Genomic DNA, 16928 nt, shown 5'->3' with positions numbered 1-16928 from the left:
ACTAATACCTTATACACACAAGTGTAAAGGGATAAAGAAAATGTACATAAAGATATATGAATGAGTGATGGTACAGAACGGCATAGGCCAGATGGAGTAGATGGTATAGAGTACAGTATATACATATGAGATGAGTAATGTAGGGTATGTAAACAAAGTGGCATAGTTTAAAGTGGCTAGTGATACATGTATTACATAAAGATGCAGTAGATGATATAGAGTACAGTATATACATACAGTATACATATGAGATGAGTAATGTAGGCTATGTAAACATTATATTAAGTAGCATTGTTTAAAGTGACTAGTGATATATTTTTTACACCAATTTCCATCAATTTTCATTATTAAAGTGGCTGGAGTTGAGTCAGTGTGTTGGCAGCAGCCACTCAATGTTAGTGGTGGCTGTTTAACAGTCCGATGGCCTGGAGATAGAAGCTGTTTTTCAGTCTCTCGGTCCCTGCTTTGATGCACCTGTACTGACATCGCCTTCTGGATGATAGCGGGGTGAACAGGCAGTGGCTCGGGTGGTTGTTGTCCTTGATGATCTTTATGGCCTTCCTGTGACATCGGGTGGTGTAGGTGTCCTGGAGGGCAGGTAGTTTGCCCCCGGTGATGCGTTGTGCAGACCTCACTACCTCTGGAGAGCCTTACGGTTATGGGCGGAGCAGTTGCCGTACCAGGCGGTGATACAGCCCGACAGGATGTTCTCGATTGTGCATCTGTAAAAGTTTGTGAGTGCTTTTGGTGAGAAGCCAAATTTCTTCAGCCTCCTGAGGTTGAAGAGGCGCTGCTGCGCCTTCTTCACCACGCTGTCTGTGTGGTTGGACCAATTCAGTTTATCCGTGATGTGTATGCCGAGGAACTTAAAACTTACTACCCTCTCCACTACTGTCCCGTCGATGTGGATAGGGGGGTGCTCCCTCTGCTGTTTCCTGAACTCCACAATCATCTCCATTTGTTCTTGACGTTGAGTGTGAGGTTATTTGCCTGACACCACACTCCGAGGGCCCTCACCTCCTCCCTGTAGGCCGTCTCGTCGTTGTTGGTAATCAAGCCTACCACTGTAGTGTTGTCCGCAAACTTGATGATTGAGTTGGAGGTGTGCATGGCCACGCAGTCGTGGGTGAACAGGGAGTACAGGAGAAGGCTCAGAATGCACCCTTGTGGGGCCCCAGTGTTGAGGATCAGCGGGGTGGAGATGTTGTTACCTACCCTCACCACCTTGGGGCAGCCCGTCAGGAAGTCCAGTACCCAGTTGCACAGGGCGGGGTCGAGAGCCAGGGTCTCGAGCTTGTTGACGAGTTTGGAGGGTACTATGGTGTTAAATGCTGAGCTGTTGTCGATGAACAGCATTCTCACATAGGTATTACTCTTGTCCAGATGGGTTAGGGCAGTGTGCAGTGTGGTTGCGATTGTGTCGTCTGTGGACCTATTTGAGCGATAAGCAAATTGGAGTGGGTCTAGGGTGTCAGGTAGGGTGGAGGTGATATGGTCCTTGACTAGTCTCTCAAAGCACTTCATGATGACGGAAGTGAGTGCTACGGGGCGGTAGTCGTTTAGCTCAGTTACCTTAGCTTTCTTGGGAACAGGGACAATGGTGGCCCTCTTGAAGCATGTTGGGACAGCAGACTGGGATAAGGATTGATTGAATATGTCCGTAAACACATGCTCTGAGGACGCGGCTGTTGGATGCCGTCTGGGCCTGCAGCCTTGCGAGGGTTAACACGTTTAAATGTTTTACTCACGTCGGCTGCAGTGAAGGAGAGTGTTGGTAGCTGGCCGTGTCAGTGTCACTGTATTGTCCTCAAAGCGGGCAAAAAAGTTATTTAGTCTGTCTGGGAGCAAGACATCCTGGTCCGTGACGGGGCTGGTTTTCTTTTTGCAATCCGTGATTGACTGTAGACCCTGCCACATACCTCTTGTGTCTGAGCCGTTGAATTGCGACTCTACTTTGTCTCTATACTGACGCTTAGCTTGTTTGATTGCCTTACGGAGGGAATAGCTACACTGTTTGTATTCGGTCATGTTTCAGGTCACCTTGCCCTGGTTAAAAGCAGTAGTTCGCGCTTTCAGTTTCACGCGAATGCTGCCATCAATCCACGGTTTCTGGTTGTGGAATGTTTTAATCGTTGCTATGGGTACGACATCGTCAATGCACTTTCTAATGTACTCGCTCACCGAATCAGCGTATTCGTCAATGTTGTTGTTGGAAGCAATGCGGAACATATCCCAGTCCACGTGATCGAAGCAGTCTTGAAGCTTGGAATCAGATTGGTCGGACCAGCGTTGAACAGACCTGAGCTTCTTGTTTTAGTTTCTGTCTGTAGTCTGGAAGCAACAAAATGGAGTCGTGGTCAGCTTTTCCGAAAGGAGGCGGGGGAGGGCTTTATATGCATCGAGGAAGTTAGAATAACAATAATCTAGGGTTTTACCAGCCCTGGTTGCGCAATCAATATGCTAATACAATTTAGGGAGCCTTGTTTTCAGATTAGCCTTGTTAAAATCTCCAGCTACAATGAATGCAGCCTCAGGATATGTGGTTTCCAGTTTGCATAGAGTCAAATAAAGTTTGTTCAGGGCCATCGATGTGTCTGCTTGGGGGGGAATATATACGGCTGTTATTATAATCGAAGAGAATTCCCTTGGTAGATAATGCTGTCGACATTTGATTGTGAGGAATTCTAAGTCAGGTGAACAGAAGGACTTGAGTTCCTGTATGTTGTTTTGATCACACCACGTCTCGTTAATCATAAGGCATTCCCCCCCCCCCCCCCCCCCCCCCCCCCGCCCCTCTTCTTACCAGAAAGATGGTTGTTTCTGTTGGTGCGATGCGTGAAGAAACCAGCTGGCTGCACCGACTCTGTTAGCGTCTCTCGAGTGAGCCATGTTTCCGTGAAGCAAAGAACGTTACAGTCACTGATGTCTCTCTGGAATGCTACCCTTGCTCGGATTTCATCAACCTTGTCAAGAGACTGGACATTGGCGAGTAGTATGCTAGGGAGTGGTGCGCGATGTGCCCATCTCCGGAGCCTGACCAGAAGACCGCTTTGTTTGCCTCTTTTACGACGTCGTTGTTTTGGGTCACCAGCTGGGATTCGATCCATTGTCCTGGGTGGAAGGCAAAACACAGGATCCGCTTTGGGGAAGTCATATTCCTGGTCGTAATGATGGTGAGTTGACGCTGGACTTATAGTCAGTAGTTCCTCCTGACTGTATGTAATGAAACCTAAGATGACCTGGGGTACCAATGTAAGAAATAACACATAAAAAAACAAAATACTGCATAGTTTCCTAGGAACTCGAAGCGAGGAGGCCATCTCTGTCGGCGCCGGAAGGCTCCATTAGGCTCCATTAGGTTGCAGCTGAGGAACCCGATCCACCAGCTTCACATCGGTGAGTTTGCCAGAAAACAGTTCCGTCAGAGACTTACTCAGAACAGGACATTTGATTTCTAGAAGTTCTCTAACTAGAAGTTTAACACTACATCTGGGTTTGCAGAAAGCCATGGCTCTTTGACACACTACTGTGCCTCTACTCTCCAGACTAAACCCACAGCTCTCCCATCCAAGTGTGGGCAACCTGCTCGTTCTCCTTGCCATATGTGGTTGCTGAGTTCCCATAGAATCTGGGGAAGAGATGCTCCTGTACAAAGTTGTAGGGATTTGTTGAGGTGTGCACAGGAACCTTCTTTGCTGAGCTAGCAGTGATTCAAAGTTTACGTGCATCATACTACGCATGGAAGGAACTCTGTCCTTTAGTGACCTCCTCCAAGCTGGCACGTTTACACTCCTTCAGCTTAGCAAAAATGTAATAAAATGACAAGCATTTCTGACACTGCATGTTGATTCCATGTACACTATTAGGCTGCTGTAGCTGTGTGGCTGCTGCTGGAACTTGATGACTGGTTTAGCTTTGATGCACTCATGCAGAAGGCCCCCCACTGGAACATTGGCCCCTTCCAAACTAAGTGCGTTGTGGGAGTGGTACACAGGAGTTGGAGGTAGAGATGGAGAAGCGGCTGGGGTGCTGTCAGAGAACTCATCGTTTGGTTTGTGAACTTTAAAACAGATCCCGCTCAACCTTTTTGGAGGGAAATTCTGCTGCGTCCCCAAGTTCCACTGGCATTGCTGTACAGGACACCCCTGTCAACCATCCATACCCAGCATTCTGCACCTATTGTTATAATAGTCAATTACAGTATGTAACACTCATTTACATGGTGTTCACAGTTGACAAGTTTACACAGTTCCCTTTTAACTAGTAAGTTTAGGTTATGTTGTCCTCCCGGGTGGCGCAGTGGTCTAAGGTACTGCATCGCAGTGCTAGCTGTGCCACCAGAGATTCTGGATTTGAGTCCAGGCTCTGTCGCAGCCGGCCGCGACCGGGAGGCCCATGTGGTGGTGCACAATTGGCCCGTCTGCGTTAGGGAGGGTTTGTCTGGCAGGGATATCCTTGTCTCATCGTGCACTAGCGACTCCTGTAGTGTGCAGTGCATGGTTGCCAAGTTTACGGTGTTTCCTCTGACACATTGGTGCGGCTGGCTTCCAGGTTGGATGGGCATTGTGTCAAGAAGCAGTGCGGCTTTGTTGGGTTGTGTTACGGAGGACGCATGGCTCTTGACCTTTGTCTCTCCCGAGTCTGTATTGGAGTTGCAGCGGTGAGACAAGACTGTAACTACTACCAATTGGATACCATGAAATAGGGGGTAAAAAATGTTTAAAACTCACCTTGATTCTTTACCTCATTGACTGCAAGTCTTCGACCTGCCCTGCAACAGAAGAATCCAGGCAGAATGATGATGTGTTTGCTCTGACTGGGCTGGACATCTGCTTTGAGGTACACCAGATTGTCATCCTCAACTTTGCCGCTGTGGGTGGGGGTTTATTTGATATTGATATTTCTCTGTGCTTTTGTAGCTCCTCATCTCTTTCCCATCCACACTGATTGACAAGAATAAATCATTAAAGATGTCTTCGTTGGTGATATGTGGCCATTTTTTCATATCGTCCTACCACTTTTGAATAATCTGAGGATTTGGCATAGACTTGCCATTTGACTTTAAAAGGACATGTTGGATGTGTTCAACCATGGACCTGGAGAAGATGAGAATGTCATCCAGGTACACAATCACAAACTGGTGAAGGAAGTCGCGCAGCACATCATTAACCAGGGCCTGGAAAATGGCCGGAGCATTTGTAAATCCAAACGGCATGACACAGTACTCATAATGTCCATTTGGGGTGTTGACCGCTGTCTTCCACTCATCTCCCTGTTTGATGCGCACCACATTGAATGCGTTCCGTAAATCACTTTTCTTTTTAAACGTACAGTGCCTTGCGAAAGTATTCGGCCCCCTTGAACTTTGCGACCTTTTGCCACATTTCAGGCTTCAAACATGAAGATATAAAACTGTATTTTTTTGTGAAGAATCAACAACAAGTGGGACACAATCATGAAGTGGAACGACATTTATTGGATATTTCAAACTTTTTTAACAAATCAAAAACTGAAAAATTAGGCGTGCAAAATTATTCAGCCCCTTTACTTTCATTGCAGCAAACTCTCTCCAGAAGTTCAGTGAGGATCTCTGAATGATCCAATGTTGACCTAAATGACTAATGATGATAAATAGAATCCACCTGTGTGTAATCAAGTCTATGTATAAATGCACCTGCACTGTGATAGTCTCAGAGGTCCGTTAAAAGCGCAGAGAGCATCATGAAGAAAAAGGAACACACCAGGCAGGTCCGAGATACTGTTGTGAAGAAGTTTAAAGCCGGATTTGGATACAAAAATATTTCCCAAGCTTTAAACATCCCAAGGAGCACTGTGCAAGCGATAATATTGAAATGGAAGGAGTATCAGACCACTGCAAATCTACCAAGACCTGGCCGTCCCTCTAAACTTTCAGCTCATACAAGGAGAAGACTGATCAGAGATGCAGCCAAGAGGCCCATGATCACTCTGGATGAACTGCAGAGATCTACAGCTGAGGTGGGAGACTCTGTCCATAGGACAACAATCAGTCGTATATTGCACAAATCTGGCCTTTATGGAAGAGTGGCAAGAAGAAAGCCATTTCTTAAAGATATCCATAAAAAGTGTTGTTTAAAGTTTGCCACAAGCCACCTGGGAGACACACCAAACATGTGGAAGAAGGTGCTCTGGTCAGATGAAACCAAAATTGAACTTTTTGGCAACAATGCAAAACGTTATGTTTGGCGTAAAAGCAACACAGCAACACACCATCCCCACTGTCAAACATTGTGGTGGCAGCATCATGGTTTGGGCCTGCTTTTCTTCAGCAGGGACAGGGAAGATGGTTAAAATTGATGGGAAGATGGATGGAGCCAAATACAGGACCATTCTGGAAGAAAACCTGATGGAGTCTGCAAAAGACCTGAGATTGGGATGGAGATTTGTCTTCCAACAAGACAATGATCCAAAACATAAAGCAAAATCTACAATGGAATGGTTCAAAAATAAACATATCCAGGTGTTAGAATTGCCAAGTCAAAGTCCAGACCTGAATCCAATCGAGAATCTGTGGAAAGAACTGAAAACTGCTGTTCACAAATGCTCTCCATCCAACCTCACTGAGCTCGAGCTGTTTTGCAAGGAGGAATGGGAAAAAATGTCAGTCTCTCGATGTGCAAAACTGATAGAGACATACCCCAAGCGACTTACAGCTGTAATCGCAGCAAAAGGTGGCGCTACAAAGTATTAACTTAAGGGGGCTGAATAATTTTGCACGCCCAATTTTTCAGTTTTTGATTTGTTAAAAAAGTTTGAAATATCCAATAAATGTCGTTCCACTTCATGATTATGTCCCACTTGTTGTTGATTCTTCACAAAAAAATACAGTTTTATATCTTTATGTTTGAAGCCTGAAATGTGGCAAAAGGTCGCAAAGTTCAAGGGGGCCGAATACTTTCACAAGGCACTGTAGCTCCCTAGAGTCTCTCAAAGGCTGACGACATAAGAGGAAGAAGGTAATGGTTCCCCACGGACCTACCGGTCGCGGCCGGTTACGACAGAGCCTGGGCGCGAACCCAGGGACTCTGATGGCACAGCTGGCGCTGCAGTACAGCGCCCTTAACCACTGCGCCACCCGGGAGGCCCCCTGAAGATTGTATTTGACTGGCCAGTATTCTCCCGTCTAATGACGAGTTATCCCGTTTCCCATCAGCTTGGGACAGGAGGCATGGAAATGTCCAGACTGACCACAGTAAAGACAACGTTGCTTGTTAATCCTGCACCGTCTCTCCAGAGCAGAAACCTGGTGTGTCCCAATTGCATTGGCTCTTCTGAAAGATATAAAGGAGAACCAGAGCCGAATTGACAACTCTGACGGGGTACAGGACAAGCAGACGCAGCATTAGGCAGTGGAACAAACAAAGAATCGACTCCTTCGGCGGAACCCGAAACACTGGAAACAACTCTGAACACCTCCGTCCTCTCACAACGACGTTCCCGAAGCCGGTTGTCAATCCGGATGGCCAGAATGATAAGCTCATCCAGAGAAGTCGGTTCATCCTTGAGAACCTCGCTGAGTCCGTTCAGAAAGGCTGAGTGAAGTGCCTCTGTATCCAACCACTTTCAACGGCAAGCGTCCGAAAGTCAATGGTGTAATCTGCTACCCTCCGGCTGCCGTGTCAAAGCACAATGAGTCTTTGAGCAGCGTTCCTACCACTGATGGGGTGATCAAAAACCCTCTTCATCTCCTGGGTGAAGCTTTGACAATTAAAACAAATGTCTGATTGCTTCTCTCATATGGCCGTAGCCCAGGCTAGAGCCCGTCCTGAGAGCAAGGAGATGACGTATGCCAGTCTGAAACGCTCAGTGGGAAACGTTGTTGCCTGCAGCTCGAAGGCCAGTGAGCATTGGAGCAGTAACCCACGACACCTCCCAGGATGCCCCTCATAGCGCTCCTGTGCCGGGAGATGAGGCTCCCAAAGGGATGACAACTCTGAGCATTAGGAACAGCCACTGGTGCAGCAGCCGTTGCCACCGACTGTCCAGTCTGCAGAGCGGACACAAGAGTTCTTAAATCGTCCGACAATGTCTGCAGTCGCGCCTCATGGCGATCAATTTACTTTGTTTTTATTTCATCTTTATTTAACTAGGCATGTACATGCACATCCAATCACAGTTCCATGGTGGTTGAGAGCCGACCATAAATGGTGGAATTCGGAGTGTTCCTCGGACTAATTGAAAAATCTCTGCTGGGTCCATTGTAGACTTAGGACTACTGTACCAATAATGTAAGGATAAATCAAGAACTTTTACTTAGTCTTAACAGAAACAAGGCAACCGCACAAGAGCACACTAATAAAACATGAGACCTAAGCAAATATACAGACCAACTGAGGAACCTAAATAACAAGGCAATCAGGTGAACATACAAGGTAATTAAACACAGGAGAATCCAATGAGTAATTATCAGGGTAACCTGAAATCTAGAAAACAGGGTAAGGGTGCCCTCCAACGGTAACCTAAGGAAACAACAATCAAATAACACAGAAACTGTGACACTTCTGGCTTGTACCATTAGTTTTGTCTAATTCTTCTGCATCCGTTGGTACCATTAGTCTGTGTGTTTAATGGGGGCTGAGCTAGAAAGGTGTTTGTGTCTTTGTTCAAAAATGTCTGTAGAGTCTAAATGGTTTGAGCTGCAAACAATTAAAAGCGATCTATGAAAAGCTGGGACTCTCATGTGACATGTTGTGCTCTATATGACGTTCACAAGCTACACAATAGTCGTTAGAAGGTAAGGGTGGGGTTCTTCATAGAAGATCATAGGAAATCCCAGGACGAAGTGTCTATAAAACTGTAATAAGCTCACATAGTTGCTGTCACAAACTCCACACAGTTGTCACTGACTAGTTGGATATTTATTTCCCACTGAGCAAACCATTTCTGTACTTACAGCATTCATATAAATTCCTTTTTATCAGGTGTTTATAATAAAAACATATAAACATGCAGATAAATGAAAGTCAGATGGGTCTCGGGACTGATAAGGTTAAAGAAAACAAATCATGGATTACAGTTTTCTTCTATCAAGTTATAAAATCCTGAACTTCCCTTTAATCTCTTAAAGGTCACTCAACATACCTTATACCCTGACCTAATCCTCTTCCTTATTATCTACATCTTCACCTCGTGGCCAACATCGGCCTCATAGTACTGATCTCCATGGAGAGGAGCCTGCATCATCCCATGCACAGTGCATCCTTTTCTGAAACTTGTCTCTTAATAACATAGTCGGGGCTACAGCGATGATACATTGTCTGTTAGGGGACATTTTGACCGCAGAACCTGAGCGCTATATCACTTACATGGAGTGTGTCATTCAGGCTTTCTGTGCTCATGTTTATGCAACGACATCACACACCGTTCTCATGATCATGGCCTTTGACAGGTATGTGGCCATCTGCAACCCCCTGCCGCACACTACCATCATGAACAGCAAAATGGTATTCAGGTTGTCTGTGTCTTCCTGGGGGTAGCCATAGTCTGAGTGGGGATTCTGCTGGGCATCACCATCCACCTATCACGATGTAGGAACATATTTAACCCGTACTGCGACAGCGCCTCCTTATTCAAACTCTCCTGCCGAGACCGTGTTTATAAATAACATATGTCTTAACATTTACTGTTATGCTGTTTGTCCCGTCCATAGGCAGCATCAGTCTCGCCTATCTGAAGATTGCCATTGTTTGTCTGAGTAGTAGAACAGCTCTTTAAACAGCAAGGCCCTGACAACCTGTAGCACACACTTACTGGTCTACAAATATTGTGCTGGGATGTGGGTTTACCATTATCATCCTCCATCGCTTCCTAGCCTATGCAGACCTGTGCAAACTGAATAGTGTGGTCCCTACCTGTGTCAACCACATAATATATGGTTTACAGACTAAAGAGATTAAACAGGATATTTAGGGTGTTCACAGAGCCAAGGTAGCTGCAGGATTCTGTGTTAAATCTGATGGGAAAATAAATAATATATAATATAATGAGAACTGCAGTGTATGTGTGTGGCGTTCATAAAACAAGGGAGTTTCTTCTCAATCACCACCTGAGGGACCTGTAAGGGTTCTGTTGAATTGGACGCTAACATAAGTTGAGAGCCATTATTTAATTGATGGTATGCATATTCAAAGCATGTTCTAACAATTAAAACATACAGCTGCCCCGGATTCGGTTAGTACTGATGGAAAAAAATCCTAATGCATAATGCAAATCTACTCTAAAATACATAACTAGGAAGAACACTACTACTATGTTTTCAAACTGACATTTATTTTAGGTGGTGCAAAGTTTTGGGTGGTGTTCCCATGAATCATTTCTTGATTTAATTTCCAAATGCAAACCATATTAGAATATTTTATTGTGCAAAGTTTTATTTTAATTTGTGACGCTTACAGAAAGGCAGAGGCACAAAACCAAAATCTGTTGGTACACTTTATTTGACAATGTGCTATTTCTCTGATATTTAGGAATAATATTGCGAGAATGTAATTACACAATAATCACATACCATTTAGTACTGTATCTGGTAATTTGTACAATGCAATTGAACAGGACTTTACAGTTGTTATTTCGTTTTTATCAATAAACTTAAAACTATTAAATCAGATGTATACAGTTGTGCAACCCACACAAAACCAAAACAAAAATATTGTTCGGTTTCGTTTATAAGTGCATGATAATGAAACATTTAGCTGTTCTGCTTTCCAAACAACAAACAATAATTGGAAACAGTGACTTTGCATTATTTTGGAATCTCTGAAAATTATCACACTTTTTAGCCCAAAGGAGATTGTATTGAATGTTTTGCAGTCAGGACAGTGTGTTGAGTGTTTTGCGGCTCTGCGGTGAGACGTCTCTGTGTCGGCAGAAGGCCCTCTTGATGGCCGCTCTCAGCTCCTTGTTCCTCAGGCTGTAGATCATCGGGTTCAGGAAAGGAGTCAGAGCCGAGTACAGCACCGACACGATGATACGCACCTACAACAATAACACAACATGAATACAACATTAAGACAACCGCAATGTAACAATGATACCCACAACCACAATATACTAAACAAAAAGTTACACATTATTAAACAACAATGATACGCACCTACAACAATAACACAACATGAATACAACATTAAGACAACCGCAATGTAACAATGATACCCACAACCACAATATACTAAACAAAAGGTTACACATTATTAAACAACAATGATACGCACTTACAACATCAACACAATGTTATCTAACCTTATCACAACGTTATTAACAGTATGACCTTGATCATATTCAACCATAAACATATACATAGCATTAATAGGGATGGTTGGATTCCATTTAAATTCCAATCAATTCAGGAAGTACTCTGAAATTCCAATTATCCTCAACGCTTTTCAATTAGGAAAATGGAATTACAATTGGAATTTCGTATACTTTCTTAATTGACTGGAATTGAAATGAAATTGACCCCAACACTGTTATTGGGATTTTCACAGCACTGACAACATACTACAAATGTACAGTGACTGAAGAGCATCAGTATGTTACACTAAAATAATACAACAGTGCCATCTCCTGGTGGGAATGCCTTTTGCGTACCATTAGACATCAACAGTGAATGACAAATCAGAGAGGACATGGGTAACCAGAGTAATGGCACAAATATCAGTCAAACTCTTCAACTGGTGAATGTAAGATCACAGTGTTGACTGAAGGTTGTCTGATGGAGGAGTTAAACAGTCCTTAAAACAGGGAAAGGAGGAGGGGGAGAAAGAGGATGAAGAGGAGGGTCACCTCTGGAGAGAAGTTTCCCACACGGTAGGAGATATAGACAAATGAGGCAGAGCTGTAAGAAATGGACACAACCGTCAGGTGGGCGGCACAGGTGCTAAACGCCTTCAGTCGCTCTGTGGCGCCCATTTTAGCTATCTTCACACCGATGAGGATGTAGGAAGTGAGGATGAGCACACCCGTGGTGAGCAGCGCTACGAGAGCAGAAGACAGTGACACGATGTTGTCCACCTGAGTGTCCCCACACACCAGCAGCCTCACTGAGGACGGGTCACACCAGCAGTGGCGCACCACGTTGGGTCCACAGTATGAACGTTGCATTGCCATGCTAGTGGTTGGGAAGGTGCAAATGGCACCGAAGGTCCAAGCCCCAATGATGAGTAGCAGGCAGACGGAGCGGGTCATCACAGCGGCATAGCGGAGAGGATTACAGATGGCCACATAGCGGTCGTAGGCCATAGCGGTCAGCAGGGCGCGGCCGGTAACAGACATGTGGATGAAACAGTACATCTGGAGGAAGCAGCCGGGGACGGACACAGTCTTGACCTCAGTCAGGAAGCCTGACAACATGTTGGGGATGGTGACCGTTGTGTAAATCATGTCCACGATGGACAGGTTGTGGAGGAAGAAGTACATGGGGGAGCCCAGCTTCGGGTCGGTCCGGACCTTTAGGACGAGATAAAGAAAGCGGTTAGACAGTGATGTCATAGATAGGCCCAGCGGAGAGTTTTTCCTGACAACATGACTCGACCAGGGGAAACTCTGGGCCCAAGCCATAATTCTCAAGAGTTCTAAACTCCTGACTCCTGAGGAGTATAGTGTAGTCTACGGGCCCTTAGAGCAAATTCTAAGTGAGAGGACCTGAACAAAACCCTTTGATTACTTACACTAACTACAACTCATGGTCTCTTATAACATCATCTCTATCTAATGTTATTGTGATCTGGTTCTGGCTGTGCGTGTACAATGTACAGTACCAGGTAGATGATCATGATGTTTCCACCTAGGATGACAGTGTAGGCCAGCAGGAAGATGATAAACAGGACCATCTTCTTCTCCCCCAGACTGGCCAGACCCTGGATGATGAAGAAGGTGACAGGGCTGGACTGGGTGCTGTTCATACCTCTGGGCCAGTGGGCTTGATAGGATCTCAGACAAACCTGGTGCAGACAGAGAGATACATTGATACCTTGTAGACTTCAGATAGAAGAAGCTCATTCTTAACAAACATGGCTTAGTACAGTTATCTTCTTGTTCCGAAAGTATCTACAATAATATATGGTGTAACTATAATTTCTATGAAAAGTGTTGCCTGTAGAAGCAAAAAATATAACTCTTATTATTTCAGATTCTCAACCTTGGTGGGGAAATCTATGATATATTCGATGTGATATAACACAAACATGTATACTAATTCATAGGATGTGGTTCTCAATTATGTTCAGTTACAGGCCCAATGCAGTCAAAATTCTGTTTTCCGGTGTTTTGTATCATATTGTACAACAGCTGATAAAATGCAGACTGTAAACGTGTGAAGAAATTTGATGAGTATTATTTCCTGATAGTTGCTAGTTGAAAATACAATCTACACAGGACCTTCTAATCGGGAGGTTTTGCATGGGTGGAGTTTTGTATGGATCGAGGCAGTATAATGTCTCGATCCATACAACTGGGAACTTGGAACTCCAACTTCCATCTTCAGTGTGTTCATGACAACTGCGAACTCAGGAAAAATTAGCTCAGACTGGGAATCATTGTTTTGAAGACTTATCCAACTTGGAATTCCAATAACCAATAACAAACAGTTCCAAACCTTTTTGTCAAGAACAGATTACCATTCAGATGACATATTCATCCCCCTCCCCACTCAGACCACTCCCAGACAGTCCTAGAAAAATTATTGCTTGATAAATGTTTTTTTCCTGAAAATATATTTTTGTTTTTTTTGACAATTTGAATGGAAAAATATTACAGTAAGGTACTTATTTGTTAGCCAGAAATGATTTGATATTGAAATAAAAATCCCTGCATTCGGCCTTTAACAAATCCAGCCAAAAGATTGAACGCTGATTTCAAAACGTGTTAGTGAATGCAAATATTGTGCACTAATCTGTTGAAATCTGATTACTATAACATAAAAGTTTGTAAACAAAACACACATTTACACTTAACGCTAATTTCTAAATAATATCTCTATGAGTTATCTATACAAATTCACAGTGTTTCCTACGGAAGTATTTTCAGACAAATCCACAAATCCTACTGTTAAAAAACAAAATCTGTATGATAGTTTTGCAGTATTGGATTGTTAACCTCTTACCTGAGTGAGTGCATATCACACTCAGTGATCTGGAAGCTGAGCAGCTTCTTAAATACAATTATTTTACCAGCATCCCATAGTCCCTGTTTTTCCACAGGATGATGTGAGAGGCCGAAGGGACTTGTTATTTATCTCATTTGTACATCTACACTACATTCATTCATTTCCCTGGAATAATTAATCAAGTGTCAAATGTTTACATTAAACTCTAGGTAAATTGCATCATTACAGAATATTAATCATAAAAAGTAATTTAGCTACTGTATTTAACTCTAATTGGTGGTGTTTGTGTGTATTCTTCTCTTGTGAGTAATTAGGTATGGCCTCATTAGCTGCAAACAGATGTTAAATTGGGATCTTGTTACTGGTGGAACTGTAAAATCATGTTTAACAACTCTTACTGTGCACTGTCTTCTATTCCTACGGTGGATGAACAAAGTCCAGAATTCAACTGTAACACATGGCATTGTACTTATGACTCTGAGAATATACATTTTTTACTTAGGGACAGAAACAAATAACTAAACAACTGGACATAACCAGAAGAAAAAGAGGCCTCAAGGCAAATTTCAAATGACGCCCTCCACATTCAGTGTACAAGTTTTGGGCCTCATTTGTTCTCTTGTCAAAAGTTAGGAATAAGGGCTCATTTGAGACACAGACCTTCAGATAAATCAGGTTTTACTCTCCCACAACCTTGTACAATATCAACATTAGAATACCCTGCTGTAAGGTCCTCTTCCTTTATGTTCTCTGGTTTATCAGAGTTCTTAAATGTACATGTATTCACCCCCTTGGCATTTTTCCCAGTTTGTTGCCTTACAACCTGGAATTAAAACAGATTTTGGGGGGGGTTGTATCATTTGATTCACACAACATGCCTACCACTTTGGAGATGCAAATTATTTTTTATTGTGAAACAAACAAGAAATAAGAGAAAACAACTGAAAACTTGAGCGTGCATAATTATTCACCCCCCGTAAAGTCAATACTTTGTAGAGCCACGTTTTGCAGCAATTACAGCTGCAAGTCTCTTGGGATATTCCTCTATAAGCTTGGCACATCTAACCACTGTGATTTTTGCACATTCTTCAAGGCAAAACTGCTCCAGCTCCATCAAGTTGGATGGGTTCCTGCTGGTGTACAGAAATCTTTTAGTAATACCACAGATTCTCAATTGGATTGAGGTCTGGGCTTTAATTAGGCCATTCCAAGACATTTAAATGTTTCCCTTAAACCCCTTGAGTGTTGCTTTAGCAGTATGCTTAATGTCCTTGTCCTGCTGGAAGGTGAACCTCCATCCCAAGTCTCAAATCTCTGGAAGACAAACAGGTTTCCCTCAAGAATTTCCCGGTATTTAGCACCATCTATCATTTCTTCAATTCTTACAATTTTCCCAGTCCCTGCCGATTAAAAATATCCCCACAGCATGATGCTGCCACCACCATGCTTTTTTTGTTCTCGGGCTGATGAGAGGTGTTGGGTTTGTGCCAGACATAGCATTTTCCTTGTTAGACAAAAAGCTCAATTTTAGTCTCATCTGACCAGAGTACCTTCTTCACTACGTTTGGAGAGTCTCCCACATGCCTTTTGGCAAACAAACATGTTTGCTTGTTTTTTTATTTAAATAATGGCTTTTTTTCAGGCCACTCTTCCATAAAGCCCAGCTCTGTGGAATGTACGGCTTAAAATGGTCCTATGGACAGATACTCCAATCTCCGCTGTGGAGCTTTGCAGGTCCTTCATGGTTATCTTTTGGTGGGCGGTCCTCTCATGGCAGGTTTGTTGTGGTGCCATGTTCTTTCCATTTTTTAATAATGGATTTAATGGTGCTCCGTGGGATGTTTTTTAGAACCCAACCCTGATCTGTACTTCTCCACAACTTTGTCCCTGGCCTGTTCAGAGAGCTCCTTGGTCTTCATGGTGCCACTTGCTTGGTGGTTCCCCTTGCTTAGTGGTGTTGCAGACTCTGGGGCCTTTCAGAACAGGTGTATATATACTGAGATCATGTGATAGATCATGTGACACTTAGATTGCACACAGGTGGACTTTATTTAATGAATTATGTGACATCTGAAGGTAATTGGTTGCACCAGATCTGATTTAGGGGCTTCATAACGAAGGGGGGGAATACATGTGCACACACCACATTTCCGTTTTTGTATTTTTTGAAGATTTTCAAGCAAGTCATTTTTCTAATTTCACTTCACCAATTTGGACTATTTTGTGTATGTCCATTAAATGGAATCCAAGTAAAAATCCATTTAAATTTCAGGTTGAATTCCAACAACATAGAAAAAACACCAAGGGGGTGAATACTTTTGCAAGGCACTGTATTCCACTGAAGACAAGAGTTAGATTCTCATGTATTGGTCACCTATGAATTTAAGGGCACAGATGGAGCCACAGAGAGTACATTTGTGAGCAGGATTATTTTCAGAATGAGGGGTGCAGTAGGTCTGCTGGTTTTGCTGTTCTGTCTGTTTGGGACATGTGCTCAGTGAGAAAAATCGCAGACCTCCACATGTCTGGTTCATCCTTGGAGCAATTTCCAAATGCCTGAAGGTACCACATTAATCTGTACAAACAACAGTACGCAAGTATAAACACCATGGGACCACGCAGCCGTCATACCGCTCAGGAAGAAATTCTGTCTCCTAGAGATGAACGTACTTTGGTGCGAAAAGTGCAAATGAATCATAGAACAACAGCAAAGGACCTTGTGAAGATGCTGGAGAGGACAGGTACAAAAATAAACGAGTCCTATATTGATATAACCTGAACGACCGCT

General features: G+C 43.5%; 1 protein-coding gene and 1 pseudogene across 1 annotated transcript; one reads left to right on the top strand and one right to left on the bottom strand.

The window, feature by feature from the left end:
- Positions 1–9156: 9156 nt before the first annotated feature.
- On the top strand, positions 9157–9948 carry LOC110534891 (olfactory receptor 52N5-like; annotated as a pseudogene).
- A 900-nt stretch (positions 9949–10848) lies between these two features.
- LOC110534890 (olfactory receptor 5J3-like) lies at positions 10849–12965 on the bottom strand. The gene is made up of 3 exons (XM_021619812.3): positions 12795–12965; positions 11821–12483; positions 10849–11013 (listed from the first exon to the last, which is right to left on the bottom strand). The coding sequence occupies exons 1-3, from the start codon at positions 12936–12938 to the stop codon at positions 10849–10851; spliced, it is 972 nt and encodes a 323-aa protein (XP_021475487.1). The 5' UTR covers positions 12939–12965.
- Between the last annotated feature and the right edge of the window lie 3963 nt (positions 12966–16928).

The sequence above is a fragment of the Oncorhynchus mykiss genome, chromosome 10, assembly GCF_057628025.1.
Source record: "Oncorhynchus mykiss isolate SJ-2025 chromosome 10, ASM5762802v1, whole genome shotgun sequence".
Classification (NCBI taxonomy): Eukaryota; Metazoa; Chordata; class Actinopteri; order Salmoniformes; family Salmonidae; genus Oncorhynchus; species Oncorhynchus mykiss.
The sequence above is the reverse complement of the archived record's forward strand: the minus strand, read 5'-3'. Positions and strand labels throughout refer to the sequence as shown.

Excerpts from the sequence above, each read along its gene's own strand:
- LOC110534890 (XM_021619812.3), bottom strand. The coding sequence starts at position 12,938 with ATGAACAGCACCCAGTCCAGCCCTGTCACCTTCTTCATCATCCAGGGT. Across the intron at positions 12,484-12,794 it reads ACATCATGATCATCTACCTG|GTCCGGACCGACCCGAAGCT; the intron begins GTACTGTACATT and ends CTCGTCCTAAAG. Across the intron at positions 11,014-11,820 it reads TGGGAAACTTCTCTCCAGAG|GTGCGTATCATCGTGTCGGT; the intron begins GTGACCCTCCTC and ends TTATTGTTGTAG.